We start from the raw sequence: 16395 nt of genomic DNA, 5'->3' as shown, positions 1-16395 counted from the left end.
TATTATTATCCCATCTTACTTTGGTCTTCTAAATGGCCTTCTCAAAAAAACTCTGAATACATTTTTTCCAGCATGAATTTACATGATCAAGAACAATTAAACTAAACAGGAGAGGTAACTGACACACAATGATAAAAATGCAATGTTTAATTATAATACAGAAATAAATGTCTCATACAAATGTGTTGAAGATAGATACATTATTATAATTTCCTTCTTTCCATAACATATTTTAATATCACCTGAGGGCACACATGATAACATAATGGGTTGAGAAATGGTACAATAAAAGTGTTTAACAGGATTCCAGATACTCCACCAATTCTTTAACAGAGGAGGGGAAACTGCCTTCTAGATACAGAAATGACATATTACCATAAGCCAAATCAGATTTTGTATCTCAGTAAAGTGCATCAATATCTGTATTAATTACTTTGTTCACATGCATGGCAAACTGCAGCACTACTGGACTTCAAATACTTCCTAATTAAAGGCAATTCAACAGTAATCCTCATAGGAGGGCTCATCTATGGAATTTCATTACCATACTCTCTTCCATTATATTTCATTGCAGATAATCCCTAACACTGAACAGTGTTCATACATGTTTTAGCAAATTTTAGAGTGACACTGCACTAAAAAGGCTGTGAACCACTGCTAATAACACCAGCAAAAAATATCAAAATAGTAGGTTCAGTAGCTGACAAAATTAAAGCCCATAAATCTTCAGAATTTCTTTTAAAAACTGGTGAATTCATTCTATAATCAATTTCTATGTAACTTAAAATATCTGAGGACCAAAAGGCAAGACACATGTTCATGATACTTCTTATACTTTTGGCTAAAACAAGATTACTTTCAGAATGTTATACTTACATAACAAAAGCATAAGTTTTTAAACAAAGTTTACCTATTATTTTCCATAACAGATCTTTCTTCAATTCAATGCTAATATGTTTATGGAATATGTATCACATCATCAGTATACTAGAAAAAAATGATCAAAACCATTCACAAATCACTGGAGTAATATGTGAAAAAATTACGTTATAAGTAATACCAATATTCAGATCCATCACAAATTTATGGAGGGGTAACTGAGTTATTCTTCAATTTTACTTATGACTTTAGTCCACGATTTTTTCTCTTGATACGTGCATAGGGTCCAATGTCTGGGTCCATCACAAAGTCATACAAAACACTAACCCATGAGTCATGCTGAGGTAAATTGTTGTAATATTCTGCAGCTATTCGTTTTACCTGTGAATACACAAAAACAGTGTTAAATTGAACTGAAGTGAACAAGGTAGAGAGGACCTACACATGTGTGCACCTGGGGTTTGTTTGAAGGCACTTCCTCCTAAACCATTTAGCAAGGACAATAACCTGGTAAGACAAGCAGTGACCCTGATGAGGATGTTTTATAAATTCTTGGAAACAAAGGGACAATGACAAATTTCCAGAAAAATAACTTGGAAGGCAAATTAACAAATACAGAACAAAATGGCCTGTATTCATTTTAAACATGAACAAAGGGAATCCAAGAGAAGGTAATGAATATGAAAGTACAAGGAAAACACCCAAGAGAGTGACCAAGATCAAGATGTGTACAACAGATTAGGAAAGATGTCATAAAGAAGAAAGAAAGAACACAGGAGCTGTGGACAGATATTCAGAAGGACACTTTGCTGTCTGATGACAAAGTGGAAATATCTTAGGAAAACAGTTAGTATTCTCATATTACTGAAGTCTGTTGTCCAATTCAGTGGCATATTTGTCAACAATTTTAATATTTCACTACTATGTTACTAATTGCTGTGTTGTAGATCCCCGGAGCTAAATTACTTTCAGTGATTTTTTCACATTCACTACAGAAAAAATTACTTATATAGCATGTCCAGAAACCTATGATTCAAATCCACTTCCTGTTTGGGTTCTATAAAGTAACTGCATATATGTCATGGATGTCATGATGCAAGTTGACAGGATGATGACAAATTGCAAATACAAATGCTTGTTTCTATAATATACTGAGGCCAAAATTATGAACAAACACATTCCCAAAAGATGGCAGAAGCTTACTGATAGGTTAATAAATACAGTTAACCTTTACTGACCGTGCATCACGTCTTACACATGGTCCAGCTTACAGTGTGATGTCATAGCATCCCATTAAACCCTGCAGTTAAAGCCTGTGCAGCAGCTTCATGTTATGGAAGTTGAGATCCCCTATTCCCAAATGATAAAAGTTAACACAATTCACACATGACCACTAAGTCTGAAGTATATTCAATTACAATAAATATATAACACTCAGCCAAAATAGTGCTGGAATATTTCCTGAGTGATCAATGTGCTGCTTTATAATGTGTGTCTGGGGCAGATACCATCACCCACTTCTATCTCTGACCACTTGTGACAATAACTAAATTCAAATCTCAAATTCAGTAGTCAAAAATACAACCCCTTGTTACTAAACTTTATTATCAGGAATTGTCTGTACTGTTTGGGACTCAGCTTTGCAACTGCAGAATGTAGAGAAATGTGGGAGAATTGTCCCTGGCTTGCATTCCTTACAAAGTCACAAAACTGAATCCCAAATGTGAATGTAATCTTTCCAGGGTTATTCCAAATATGACTGACAGACATACAGTAGGGCCCCGCTTTTCGGCGCTCCGCTTTATGGCGATCCGCTAATACGGCGCTCAACAGCTGAGTCAGAGAAGTGCGTCCGGCGCCATTTTCTCGTCGCTGATTCAGTCTGTTTACAGCTTTTGTGCGCTCCGCGTCCCTCTGTATTTCTGGCAATTTTTCAGTTATTACAAACTGTATATTTATATAATATTTTTGTGTTACTACAGTGTAATTACAAAGACGTCTAAGGGTAGTAGCGATAAAAAGAGGAGTCGTAAGCCTCTTATTTTAAATGCCAAGTTAGAGATGATTAAACTTCGTGAACAAGGCATGTCTATGGCTTCCAAACCATCACCAAAACGAATAAGATTCGTTGAAGAGTCAGATGATGAAGATGCGCCATCTCCTTCATCCTTCCTACTATAAGCATATCAATTTTCAAATTTATATTCACCAATCACTATAAGCTGAGGACAATGTGTGTATTACTGATATTCATTTTACCTTCATATTTTTTTCTTAGGCTTAGCGCTATTGTGCACTTACTATATGATAGTGTAACATCTTATTAGGCTTTGATATGCATTTGCAAGTGAAATAAGGCAAAAGATCCGCTTTTCGGTGATTTTCGCTTTACGGCGGGGGTCTGGTCCCTAACCCGCCGTATAAGCGGTGCCCTACTGTATTACTTATCCCTTCACACAAAGTCTTGTGAGGAAAGGGAGGATGAGGGGGACTGGTGGTGCTTGCTGTTGAGTAGTGTATTTCAAATTATATCAATAAATGCTAAATCCATCTGAAGAAACACTTGTTTTTCTTCAATTATATATTCCCTATACAACCATCCACCCCCATTCATCAGGCATAAAACCTGAAACTAATGGATTGACCACAAGGGTGTGGTGTTACAATTTATTTATTAATCCTTCATTCTAGGCAAGGCTGTTTTCTAATATTAACTGTTATTCCATCCTCATTTTCATTTGTAGCCTGTCCTTGATACTGCTAGATACCTTTACTGCATCAGTATCTAATAACAGGGATGATACTGTCAGTCAAATTAAACTACTGCTCAATGTTGTGTCAACTTTCTCATAACCTTCCACATTTGTCAGGGTAGCAGCTAATTTAAACTATTTCCTTGTCAAAACTCAAGCAACTATTTTCTTTATTGTCGGTGAATAATATTTTTCACAAACTGCTCATAACAGTTTGTGTCACTGAGTTAGGACTTCAAATTCCCTACCTCATTTCACTTCAGTGCCCTGGAATCATCATCGATGTATGTTACACATTTACAATTAAAATACAGTGAAACCTCTATCTATCGTTCCCGGAACTATCGTTTTCCCGGATGCATCGTCCGTTTTGTTCGGTCCCGAATACATCCCATATAAAATAATGTTACATTTTCCCGCTTCTATCGTTCCTCGAACTATCGTTTTATCGCATCGATCGTTCAAAAATCTTAGTCCCGGCCAACAATTTTCCCGCAATGATCGTTTCTGAGAAATTAAAATGCTGGGTTTTGAGATAAATTAATACCGAAAGACGCACAATGTTTTTGGAATACACAGTAGCGGTAACCTGTTATGTCGCCCAACCAGCACAGATCCTTTTGGAATGAGGGGTCAGCGGTGCAGGGGTGATAGTTGGAGTGAATGGCGGTGCTCATTGTCAGAAATTTTACGATTTTAATTAGGGTGCACTCATATTTCGTTCCAGCGATGCCAAATGGCATGTGCACTGTGAATTTCTTCACAAATGCTTTTATTACAAGTACAAAGGAAAGGCTGGCGGCACTTTTCATTCTTCTGGTTCATCTCGTTTCCAGTGGTTCAGTGTCTTCTACGGCTACGTTTCGTCGTGTTCGGCAGTAACAGTACTTCCATTCTTCCTGTTATTGTTCCAGTCTATACTTTTGTTGTTGTTCCCGTAAATATTTTGTTATTCCTCTTACTCCTGTTAATTATTTTGTTATTATTCCTGTACCATGTCTCGCCCACTAAAGCAAGTCAGAACTCTTCAAGAAAGATTAAAAATCATAGAAGAATTGGAGAAGAATCCATTTGAAAAAAGAATCGACATTGCTAAACGCCTTGGATTAGCACCATCTACTTTAAATTCAATAGTTGCAAAGAAGAAAGAAATCCGAAAACAAACTGACAAGTGCGGTAATTCATGCAAAAAAAGGAAATCCGGAAGAAAATCAACTTTCAGTGAGCTAGAAAGTGTCCTCTTCACTTGGTACCAGCAATCGCGGGCCTCAGGAATTCCTGTTGATGGCAACATCTTGCGGGAAAAAGCCAAGACGATAGCCGCAAGACTGAATATTGAAAATTTTGCAGCGTCGAATGGCTGGATTAGTAGGTTTAAAGAACGACATGGTATGGTCTACAAGAAGTTAGCCGGCGAAAGTGCTGCTGTGGATGTGGAAATAACGGAGCTGTGGCTCGAGAGACTGCCAACACTGCTGGAGGGATATGAGCCGCGGGACATTTATAATGCGGATGAGACCGGACTTTTCTACAACGCCCTCCCGGATAGGACTCTGGCATTGAAAGGTGAATCTTGCCACGGGGGAATACGTGCAAAACACCGAATTACTGTTCTTCTGTGTGTTAACAGTGACGGTAGTGACAAACGGGTTCCGATTGTAGTTGGAAAATCACGAAAACCGCGTTGTTTCAAAAACATGAAAAAACTTCCGGTGAAATATCACGCCAACAAAAAGGCTTGGATGACAACAGACATCTTTACGGCGTTTTTAAGTTCTCTGGATGCCTCCATGGGCGCACAAGGCAGAAAGATTTTGCTGTTTGTTGATAATTGTGCCGCTCATCCGAAGGACACGACATTTCTACGAAATGTGAAAGTCGTGCAGTATCCAGCAAATTGCACGAGCGTCTTGCAACCGCTTGATTTGGGCATCATAAAATCTCTCAAGCAGTTGTATAGAAAGCGCCTTGTGCAAACAGCTGTATGTGCAATGGATGCTGGGAAGGATGTCAACATGAAAATTGACGTGCTACAAGCAATTCATTTCACAGTGGCAGCTTGGCGGCATGTCTCCCAACCAACTGTTCTGAATTGTTTTCACAAAGGTGGCTACGGGTGTGAACTTCGCACAGAAGCAGACTCTAACGTCAGTGTGGATGAGCATGATGGCTTTCACGAAGACTGGAATAGATTTGGCGCCGTGAAAGACGTGGTTAAATTTGGTGACTACGCGGCAGTAGACAGCGAGCTTGCTACATGCGGAGTCGACACGATTGATAAGTTGTGTGACGATCGCGAAGGGGGTGGGAGCGGTGAGGAAGACGACGAATGCGAGCCCGAAGCTGTGCCGAGTTTTGCCGAAGCACACGCTGCATTGGCAAAAGTGAAGTCGTTCTTTTATGCCCATATTAGCGAACGTGACGAGGAAAACATTTTGAACGTGGAAAGTACTCTGTTTGGTCTAAAACGTAAAGTTTCGACAAACCAGTTGTCCATTAAAGACTTTTTTGGTAAAAAGAAGTAACTTTGAAAGAGAAACATTGTTTTTTTTTAAATTTTTAATGCTTTCCCGCATCTATCGTTTTTATTTCCCACCCCCGCCGAAAACGATGCATCGAGGTTTCACTGTATAACATAATATATCAATAAATCACCTTCTATTATACTAGTTATCATGTTATGTCCATTTATACATATACATTCCTTTCCTCCTTCAAAAAGTACAAGGTAAATCTATTGGCATTAACTCTCATAGTTTCATCAGTAGAAGTTACAACTTACAACAAAGATGATAGCTGTCAAGGTACTCTTCAAATTGTCCATGGCTGGCAATCTCCAAAACAAGTTAGACAGGATAACTGGTTTAAATCATACAGATAACCACCTTCAGCACTTCATCTTAGTAGAATACTATGACCACTCTCAGAACAGTCCTCTAGCTGGTAATGTATGTTGACCAACATCAAGTGTGTGCTGAGATGCTTTTATAGCTAGAACCTGCTAGTGGAGTCTACATTAGCAACCATTTTCTAGAGTAGTACTTTTGATTAACTTAATAACTAACAAACAATTGAAGGCCACAGAGAAGATACCTTCTTGAGTCTGCCTATATACTCAGCTACTCAAAAAATGTCCTATCTTTCGTAAAACCCCAAAATTCATCATAGCCCACCACTGATTCATATATTGAGCCAGATGAATCCAATCTATACCCTCATATTCTATTTAAGAACCATTTAAATATGGTCTTCCCACCTATGCATAGGTCTTACAAGTGACTTTTTCCTTCAGGCTTTCAAACTAAAAATGTGCATTTCTCTTATTCCCCGTGCACACTACATGCCCCACAAAGTCATCCTCTATTTGAATGTCCTAATAATATTTGGTGAAGAGAACAACTCAAGGGGCTGAGTTCAATCCTCTGTACTAACATTTACCCTGATAAAAAGGTCTGCGTCACAATAGTAATCATATATACTACATCCCATCTCCTTGTTACTTTCAGTATGTCATTTAGTAGTAGTTTTAATTTCTCTGATCTCATCCATAAACTTCAGGAAAAGTTCTACTTTCACATTACCTATTCTGCCATGGTGGTTGCAAAAATGGTTAGCAGTGAAGCATCATTAAATCTCATTTTTCAACAAAATACCACATGAAATGTTGATAAACCTCATTGCACAGTGAACAGTTTTGTCTCACTGTTTTATGCAGTGGGTGTCGATACATCTTCCAAGTCTCAGTCTGGTCATTTACCAACACTCTGTTCACACCACAGTACCCCAACCCAGGTTAGATGGTAACATGATGCAAGACAGAAAGATTTATATTTCAGAACACAATCTGACCAAATACTTTTCATTTCTATTGCCAGATGATGCATGTAAGTAGCTTTTACAATTTCCTGAATGAGTGTATACTGTTTACAATTAATTTTACAAGCATGTATGCATCTCTGCAGAACACCTATTAAAACTACTCTGTCTGCCTAAATGAAATACCTCACAAATTTTCATGAAATTTGATATTGGGGAGTTTTACTACATTTTGTCAGCACATTCCAATTTTGGTTCAAATCTGTCAATAACCAATGTGTATTCAAGCATGGCGATATGTCCGGGTGCCTTTGTTACTATGGTTACATGGTAAAATACTCTGCCCCAGACACCTGCCACTGGCACCATTTGCAAAAGTCAAATTTTGGCACCCATGCCAGAATTTTTATGCTGTGTACATTTTCCAACATGTTTTATCATGAAATACTGCAAACTGCTAAATATGGCTGGACTGTGATGTAAGCAAGCTGCAGAGTTGCTGGCAGTAGAAAGGTTAAGAGCTGGTTGCAGGAGGAAGTGACTGGATATGACCAAGGGAGAAACTGTGTGCAGTGATGCTTTTCTAGATATCATACCAGATAAAGTTAGAAGGTGTGGTGGGAGAGTTAGAATCAAAGAGTCCACAGTATGCACAATTTAAACATTCAGACACCAAAGATAAGAAATTCACTATGTACACAAAGGCTTTTATATTTAAGCTACTTATGTTCCTAAAAACAGCAGTTAATTCACAAACCCAATAATTCACTTGTAGATATTCCAGTGTTTACTTACCACTACTATTAACATCAGTACATTTAGAATATATCAACTACTATATTCTTTGAGTTTTAAACACAGGAAATGTGAATATCATGAGAAAACTACTTTAAATATCATTAGAAATGAACCACTTTCAAAATGAAATATGTGATGCAAGATGCCAACCTCCTAACACAATTAACTGATGTGTTAACAATTTTTTATTCTTCAATAAAATTCTACCAAAAATGATTATCTGCCTTTATTTTGATCACTGTTCGTATACATACCTCTGGTAGCTTTGAACCTGGTACAGCTGGAAAATCATGATGTTCATTGTGGTAACCGACATTAAATGTTATCCAGTTAAGCCAACCATAGTATGAGTATGTCTCATAGCCTTTGCGGAACATATAGTGTTCAGAGATGAAGTGGCCTGCCACAGGATGAAGACCCATAGCAAGAAGAGACCCTGCTATCATGTAGACTATAACCTTACCACCTGTGGGAAAAATATCAAGTTTTACAAAGTTAAAGGTTGCTTCTGTTTGAATTCTCTTTTGTTTTCCTGTATTCATCCTACAGAGATACTAAGATCATGATAAATTATCCTGAGATTTTATAGTAATATCTCCAATTAGCTCTATGAATATTATCCAAAGCAGTTTTGACAAACCACATAACTAATTAAATACAGAACATAATTTATTTATGTTCTGTGTAAATTAAAAAGTTCATAGAAACCAATATAAAGTTTACGGCAAAATAAACCAAGAAAATGTATGCTGCTGTTTAACAGAAAATGTATTATCTTTTCTCATTCCAAAACATTAACATTAAAGCATATAGAAGTATAAATCACCTAATGATTCAATCATTATGAAACTTTTCTGTTCACTGTAGAGAAAAAACGGAGACTTAGGGCATCTTGTAACAAGTGTTGAGGAGACTGAACATGAGATAAATAAAGCAAAAGAAAGGAGAAAACCATAAAAGAAGCTTCATAATTTGCACCCCTTGCACAGCATTATCATTTTAAGTATTACAAGTAACATACACATGGAAAATAAGAACTACATTAACAAATTTGGTTAAAATATAGTTAATATCTAGGCACGGATGAGGTGTGGGTATGTCATGACAATATGAAGTGAAGTGAACTGAGCTAGGATACGATTATAACCCTTACAAAGTATCAGTTTTTATTAAAATATATATTTTTATGATGTAACTGTACCAAAATTGAATACTTACCACACAAGTAATAGACTAGAATGTCAAATGCAAGCTGGACAATAACATTGACAATTTCAAATTTTGTGGGACTCTTTGGGTATGTGATTACAGGCCGTAACGCATAGAAAAATGGCTGCAGTATCACCCAGCAAAGTTTTCCAAATGTGTTACAAAACAACTTCGCTTCAAGATAAGTTGGAATATCTGTATCCATTTTCTCATCACCCTGGTACTAAAAAGAAAGATAAAACATTTATATTTACACATTCAAATACATACAGTACATGTTTCTTTTGTAAACTGAACAGACTATTTTGCTTTAGTACTAAATCAGAACGCCAAATTTGTGCTTTGTACTGACTACCATGGCAATACACTAAGTGTCATCAGACTACAATACCAATAGAACATAACAACAGCCTTGCAACAATGAACATCCTTTGTCACCATGATACAATAACACAAACAAGACAGCCACTGGAATGTCTTAGGGATGGTTTCCATTTTAAATTAAAAAAGGCAATCCCATTTCATGTTTATGTCAGCAATGAGAGCATTAAATATATATGTCCTTATGTCTAATGAAGAATATAACTGCATTACATACCCTGTGGTGCTCCAAGTGGTACTTTTTAAAACTGATGGAAAATGGAATTCCAATCGGAAGATTAACAAAGATACCAAGCATTTTGTTAGCCAAGGGTCTTGCACAACCAAATGCCAAATTATGTGATATCTCATGAATTGCTGAAATTAGTAAAAACAGTAAATTATACTAGCAATAATTCTAACTAAAAGTAGCATTTTAGGAAAAAATTGGTCCCCACTACTATAGATTTTTCTGACATATTTAATGTAAGATTGTAGACAGGCATTTATATACTCTTGTCATTGACACTGCAAGATACATTCTTTCATCTTTAATGATATACTGAAAAAATCGTTTTAAATAGTGTAATACAACTTGACATCTCAAACATATACACAAAAGAGATTATTAGCATTAAGCCTGAACTACAGTCATGTGAACATCTTGTTTTATATTATAAGTAAACTCTGGTGTTTCTTCATTAATTGCATATATAATCATAATAAATTATTCATATTTCAATATTTTGGAACAACATACAATGACACAATCATTCATCAATGAAACTTCCTTTTTATAGATGGAGCAAAGAAGATTGAATCAAAGACAAAATTTCATGTTCATCAATTTCAGCGTTTAGATACTAATAATCTAACAATGACATCTTTAGACGATTTACATTTATTTAGTGTGTATATCCCCCCCATTCTATGCAAAGTTCCAAACTCCTGAACAAACAATTAAAACAAATGCAACACTAATTTTATGAATAATTCTCCAAGCTCCAGTTTATATACATGTAGGTTGTTTCCAGAGCTTGAAAACTGATGAGCTGAAAGCTACCATCAATTTCTGGAAATTAGAAATCTCTTATGATGCCAGATATGGACTATATGCTTGGGGTGGGGTATGTGGGCTAGTGGTTAGAGTGCTCGCCACTGGACCAAAGGTTCGCGTGTTCAATCCCAGCCAAGGTTGATGGATTTTTAAGGGTGATAAAAATATGTAGCACAACTTCCTTCAGAGGGGAAGTAAAGCCAGCGGTCCCATGTTGTAGATTTACGGCATGTAAAAGAACCTTAGGAGCATGATATGAGATGTTTTGTAAGCAAAATTCAGCGGCCATTTCTCACCCAAGTCTCCTGATTAACTGCTAGATGGCTCCGGCAGTCAACTCGGGATTGAGTAGAAATTGCGCAGTCAGTGGGCTGGTCACTACTGATAAATGCACACTTCATCATCAACAAACCTCTAAAAAGAAGCCTCCGAAAACCCACAACCTTATTCTAGATCCAAGAAACAACATGTTTATTTTTCTGTTCTGCAGAAAAGTAACTGAGTTGTTTGTTACGTGTGAAGAGTCACTCTCAAGGAGCAGGAGTTCTGGCTCATATTTCTTAGAGCTTCATCACCATGTAGATCAGCCAAATAGTAGCATAGTAAAAATAAGGTGAGATTAAATCATAATAGTAGCCAAACAAACACATAATGAGTTTGGGAGACTGCTTCTAGATGTTGATGCAGTTGAAAGCCTCCAGATATGGAGTGTAGCTGCAAATATATTGAATGAGCAGTTGCGGACAAGTGACGAGGAGTGTTCCTTAAGCTTGGGAGTTGAGTGGGAGAGGGGGCAACACTCCTTACTATAAAGAAACAGCAGGTTGCAAAAAGTTGAAATCAAATAATGAAGGGTGAGCCTCCACTCTGATCCATTGGTTCTGCTGGTTCAACTCCTGCATCTCAAAACTTTGTTGCTTGACCACTATGCAGCATGTTACCATCATGATCAAAATTATTAACATCTGCACTTTGGATAATCAAGTTCATCAGTTTTAACAACATATTTTCAATGATTTCAGGGTTTAAGTAACTGGCAAATAAAAGGAACATTTTCTACATTCATATTCAAATATGGACTTTTCAAACATGTGTTGTGCATATTAAAGCCAGTTAATCTGGGTAACTGTTAGGATATTCAACACTGTTGTTTCGTTCACTGAAGATGTACAGCATGAAATGAGATGTAAACACAGAGTGTCAAGAAGTCAGTCCAGGCTTATTTAAAGGCAGAATCCCAGAAATGGGATGGACAAACTGAAGAAATTAAAGCACACTGGCCTACTCAGAAGACTAATATGCTCAATGTGGTATTGAGGACAGATATGTATATCTATTGTTTAATTCTCATTCAAGAGAATAAAATCAGGAGTGATTATTCAAGATTAATAATAATTAGTCTGAAAGTGGCCTAAGTTTGCTCATTCACAGATGTCTTCACAAAGATAACTTTTAAAGATTACAATGGGAACAAGTAGATTTAATGCTGATAATATTCTGATATTATCTCATCTCTCAACTAATCACTTCTCACCAACAAAAAATACATACACTTTTCAGATAACATATCTATTGATGTGATCATCACCCACCTGGACACCCCAAGCATGCAAAGGTCGATGGTCAGATTTTATGAAATATGACAGCATTTTTGTCTGTAGGTTTTTGCAGATGGAGTTCAAATGCAATGTTTGCTGAAATATTGGTTAATGCCAAACGTCCAACATGACTCCCACCCAAAAGGCAAAGTTATAAATTGTGGTAGTACTGTTATGCTATGCATACATCTTGTCTTGTTACCAATAACCAGCCCTGGATGTTTCATCACAAACCACTTCCACTTTTCAGTGAATTTTCATTCGTATTATATATTCCACTATCTCCATGGTACATGTTGAATCTCAGATGGACAAGAAAACAATTGCTTTCATGAAGCCTGCAAGGTTCATTACCAAGTTTGCAAAGGCCTGCCATTAAATATCATCCTGAGCCACTTAAGTCCAGTTCACACCTTTACGTCATATTTCCCTAACACCTATTTCAATATTTTCTTACCATCAGTGTCTAGACCCTGCAAGCTGACTCTTTCTTGGAGATTTTGCAAGAAATATTTTGTATTCATTTTTCCTTTCCCTTATGCATAACATACTGTCTGTATCATTCTTGATTTGTGAATTCTAACAACAGATTATAAATTATATACATTATATTTAGTAATTTGTTAAATTCTTCTATTATGTCTCAGATTACGTATTATCCTAGTTACTTGTTCAAGTTCTATTTATGTTCTTTCTTAAAATGTCAGACGAAGTTCCACACTCATCTGCTGCTAGCAACACCTCTCATTCTAACTTGAATTCTGACTTGGCATTGGCTGCCATTTTGGAGTCAAAACACAAACAAAAGCATATTGCAGTTCCCATCCAAGAACTATGCTCTATTGAACTATACCAAAAAAAAGGCATCTGAGTACTGGGTTGAAAAAGATAAAATAACAACATTTCAACTCAAGTCATCTCAAAATTCCTTGTGGGGATAAAATAGTGATGTCTATAATTTTACAACAACATTAAATTTATTTTTTTGTATTAATTAACTTTTGAAACTCACCTAACATCAGGGAATGGTTGATGACTCCACCAAAACAATATGCAACCAGGTATATCATAGGCCATGACTGATCTATCATCACATACATCATGAAAAACTGAATAAGCACCATTCCTGAGGCTACCCATTTGAAGTATGGGTCATATCCAAAAAGTTTCTTGATTTGAGGATATTTTTCTGCAATAAAAATTTATATAAACATCCTGAATCTGACATGATACAACATTAAACACAACTATGTAATATAATAAATGAATCCAGCCATTAAACTGCTGTACAACTTAAACACTACATTAACAAATAACACAGTAATACATCCTTAAATATTTTCTGTCATTACCATATGATTCCTAATGTTCTATATTACGTAGTTAAATAATATATACAATATGTGTCAATTCTTAACTCATGATATACAGATGCGACTAATACATGGCTTGTATGCTGTTCATGTGACTCATTATCCAAACTTGTTACTGAATATGTTTTATTTCTCTTCACAAATAATTGCTCTTCGAAGAGAACAATTATCGACGGCGATAAAATACAGTGCATTAATATAATCATCTACACATGTGAACAATCTTTCAATTTGTAACTCAAAATGAGAAGTGTTACACTTAAAATGTTTTCGTTGCACATTGACATACATTGAGGATACTTACCTAAAATTTCTTTTCGTCGACTAGCATGTGGCTCTTCTGTATACGACCATTCGAAATCAGTTCTCGACACATGAGCTCCCATTTTGAAGGCACAGGAAGTGTGCTAGTAGTCACGTTCACAACAGTGAAACAACTTAAAAAAACATGACACTCCTACACAACACTCCCAACTCAATAGCGCGACCAGGCAGATCACGAGCAATGACACAAGCCACCCAAATACGTCGTCTGAGTGAGCTACACTACCAATGCCGCGCCTCTATCACCCATCACCAGGGTAACCAACAGCTGAACAGGGAAATAGAGGTCGATGTTTAAATAAATAAATAATATTAATGCCAACATCAGGAATGATATGCATGTTTACTTTAGGCCACAGCAAATATTTATGCAGATCTACTCACACTCAGAAATCTGGCCCATATAAGATCGAAAAATTGATATTTTGTGAATACTGCTTCCATAAGAAATGCAATTTTTTCTCAGTTCACAACAGCTATGCTACGTAGTATTTCATGTTCTCAAGGTAGTGACAATGAAAACGGCTGTTGTAGCGCCATGTAGGTATTTTCTGCCTCCATCAACAGGGCGTACTCTAATGATGGAAGCAACAAGTAAAAGTAAAGTTTGTCCGCTACACGCCATGTAGGCGTTTGGGGTGAGTGGAGGTATAGCTCCTCTCTTCCTTGACCTCGGCACTAGATGGGGGTGAGTGGTCAGCATCACGCCCCGGCCGGCTTTACCCCCGGGAAAGGACCCCCGGTACCCATTGTAGAGGAGGCTGGGTGGGCCCCAGAGCCGGTCTGGACGCAGAGGCTAGAGGAAAAATCCTCTGCCCCCGTCGGGGATCGAACCTCGGTCGTCCAGCCCGTAGCTAGTCACTATACTGACTGAGCTATCCCGGCTCAAGGAAGCAACAAGTACCTCTGAAAATTTGGTAAACTTCCATCAGGCTACACAGCACCAAAACCCAGATGACTGTCATCTTCAGAGCTACATACATTTTGGTATTTTGATCATAAAAAACTTTTGTAAATGCATCTGGACAGAAACTGATTTTGTTCATGTAATTTTCTGAGGATGAAGGCTGAAACTGTAACTCCATCATAAAATATTGCCCTTTTGTATGACATTATAATTATACTATTTTATTTTTTGTTAATAAACACACTGCTTTTCTTTTTTCGAAAAAAACATGTTTCATTAGTTGGTTCTATTTCTGTATGAGAAATTGTTCTGCATAATATATTTGAACACAAGATAAACTATCAGCTCCAAGTGAGATCAGAGTTTGTCTTGATGTTGACACTGAACTTCTGGATTCTGATGCCATGTGTGATCCTATAGGTATATATGTGTTTCAAAGAGACATACTGTCTCTATCATAAGCCCTGAAGATGGAGGCAGAAGAATGTTTATACCAACACAAACTTGTTTCTTTTACATTTAAATATTAACATTGTTTGTACTCCTGGACTGTGCCCCACACTGGACAAAAACTTATTTGTGTGTAAAACTCGATCTGGTTGGTCCTGAAATGGTAATTTTTTATTCTATGGACAAATGTTTATAATGATCATGATAACCCTTTGCAAATCATTATATGGAATTTCTCAGTCAGTCTAATAACAACAGACCACTCAAGGAAATCTCTATACCATAACTAACTCCATGGAGCTGGGAATTTCTTGAGAAACTAACAGTATAATCAGCTAGTCAAGAAATTACCTGTCTTCCATGGAATTCAGAGATTCACTATCATGCCCATAAGTGCCCACCACACACTCCTCTCCTGAACCAGATGAACCCAATCAATACCCACAAACCCTACTTCTCTAAGATCCATTTTAATATTATTCCCCCATCTACATCTAGGACTTCCAAGTGGTTACTTTCCTTCAAGCGTTACAACCAAACAATACACACTACATGTCCTGCTCCTCCTTGATTTCATTACCCTAATTATATTTGGTGAAAAGTACAAATTATGAATACCATCATTATGCAATTTTCTCTAGCCTCCAGTCACTTAATCCCTCAAAGGTCTAAGTATTCTCCTTAGTATGGCCAATGTTCTTCCCTTAAAATGAAAGACTACAAGTCAAATTATAGTTTCCATATTTTAATCTTTATGCTTTTAGGTAGCAGACTGGAAGACAAATGATTCTGAACTGCATATTAGCATACAATTTCTAAATTTAGCCTGCTCTTAATTTCAGTCTTTGTATAATTATTATAATGGAGCAGG

At 36.8% G+C, this 16395-nt stretch overlaps 1 protein-coding gene across 2 annotated transcripts; it reads right to left on the bottom strand.

Moving 5' to 3' along the window:
• Window positions 1-132: 132 nt before the first annotated feature.
• On the bottom strand, window positions 133-14423 carry ifc (delta4-sphingolipid-FADS-like protein ifc). Of its 2 annotated transcripts, XR_015535763.1 has the most exons (7): window positions 14148-14423; window positions 13483-13659; window positions 10054-10193; window positions 9465-9678; window positions 8501-8712; window positions 2118-2229; window positions 1128-1260 (listed from the first exon to the last, which is right to left on the bottom strand). XR_015535763.1 is itself a non-coding variant. In XM_022070494.2 (6 exons), exons 1-6 carry the CDS (start codon window positions 14227-14229, stop codon window positions 1120-1122), a joined length of 966 nt encoding a protein of 321 aa, XP_021926186.2. In that variant the 5' UTR covers window positions 14230-14420; the 3' UTR covers window positions 133-1119. The 2 variants fall into 2 exon arrangements, 1 of the variants encoding a protein (XP_021926186.2); XM_022070494.2 differs by lacking the exon at window positions 2118-2229 and having other exon boundaries at window positions 133-1260; window positions 14148-14420.
• Window positions 14424-16395: the final 1972 nt, after the last annotated feature.

Source organism: Zootermopsis nevadensis, unplaced genomic scaffold, assembly GCF_977971745.1.
Source record: "Zootermopsis nevadensis isolate Lab colony 2312 unplaced genomic scaffold, Znev_1.0 Znev_ptg000018l, whole genome shotgun sequence".
NCBI classification, from domain to species: Eukaryota; Metazoa; Arthropoda; class Insecta; order Blattodea; family Termopsidae; genus Zootermopsis; species Zootermopsis nevadensis.
Note: the sequence above shows the minus strand (reverse complement) of the source record. Positions and strands in the feature narration are given on the sequence as shown.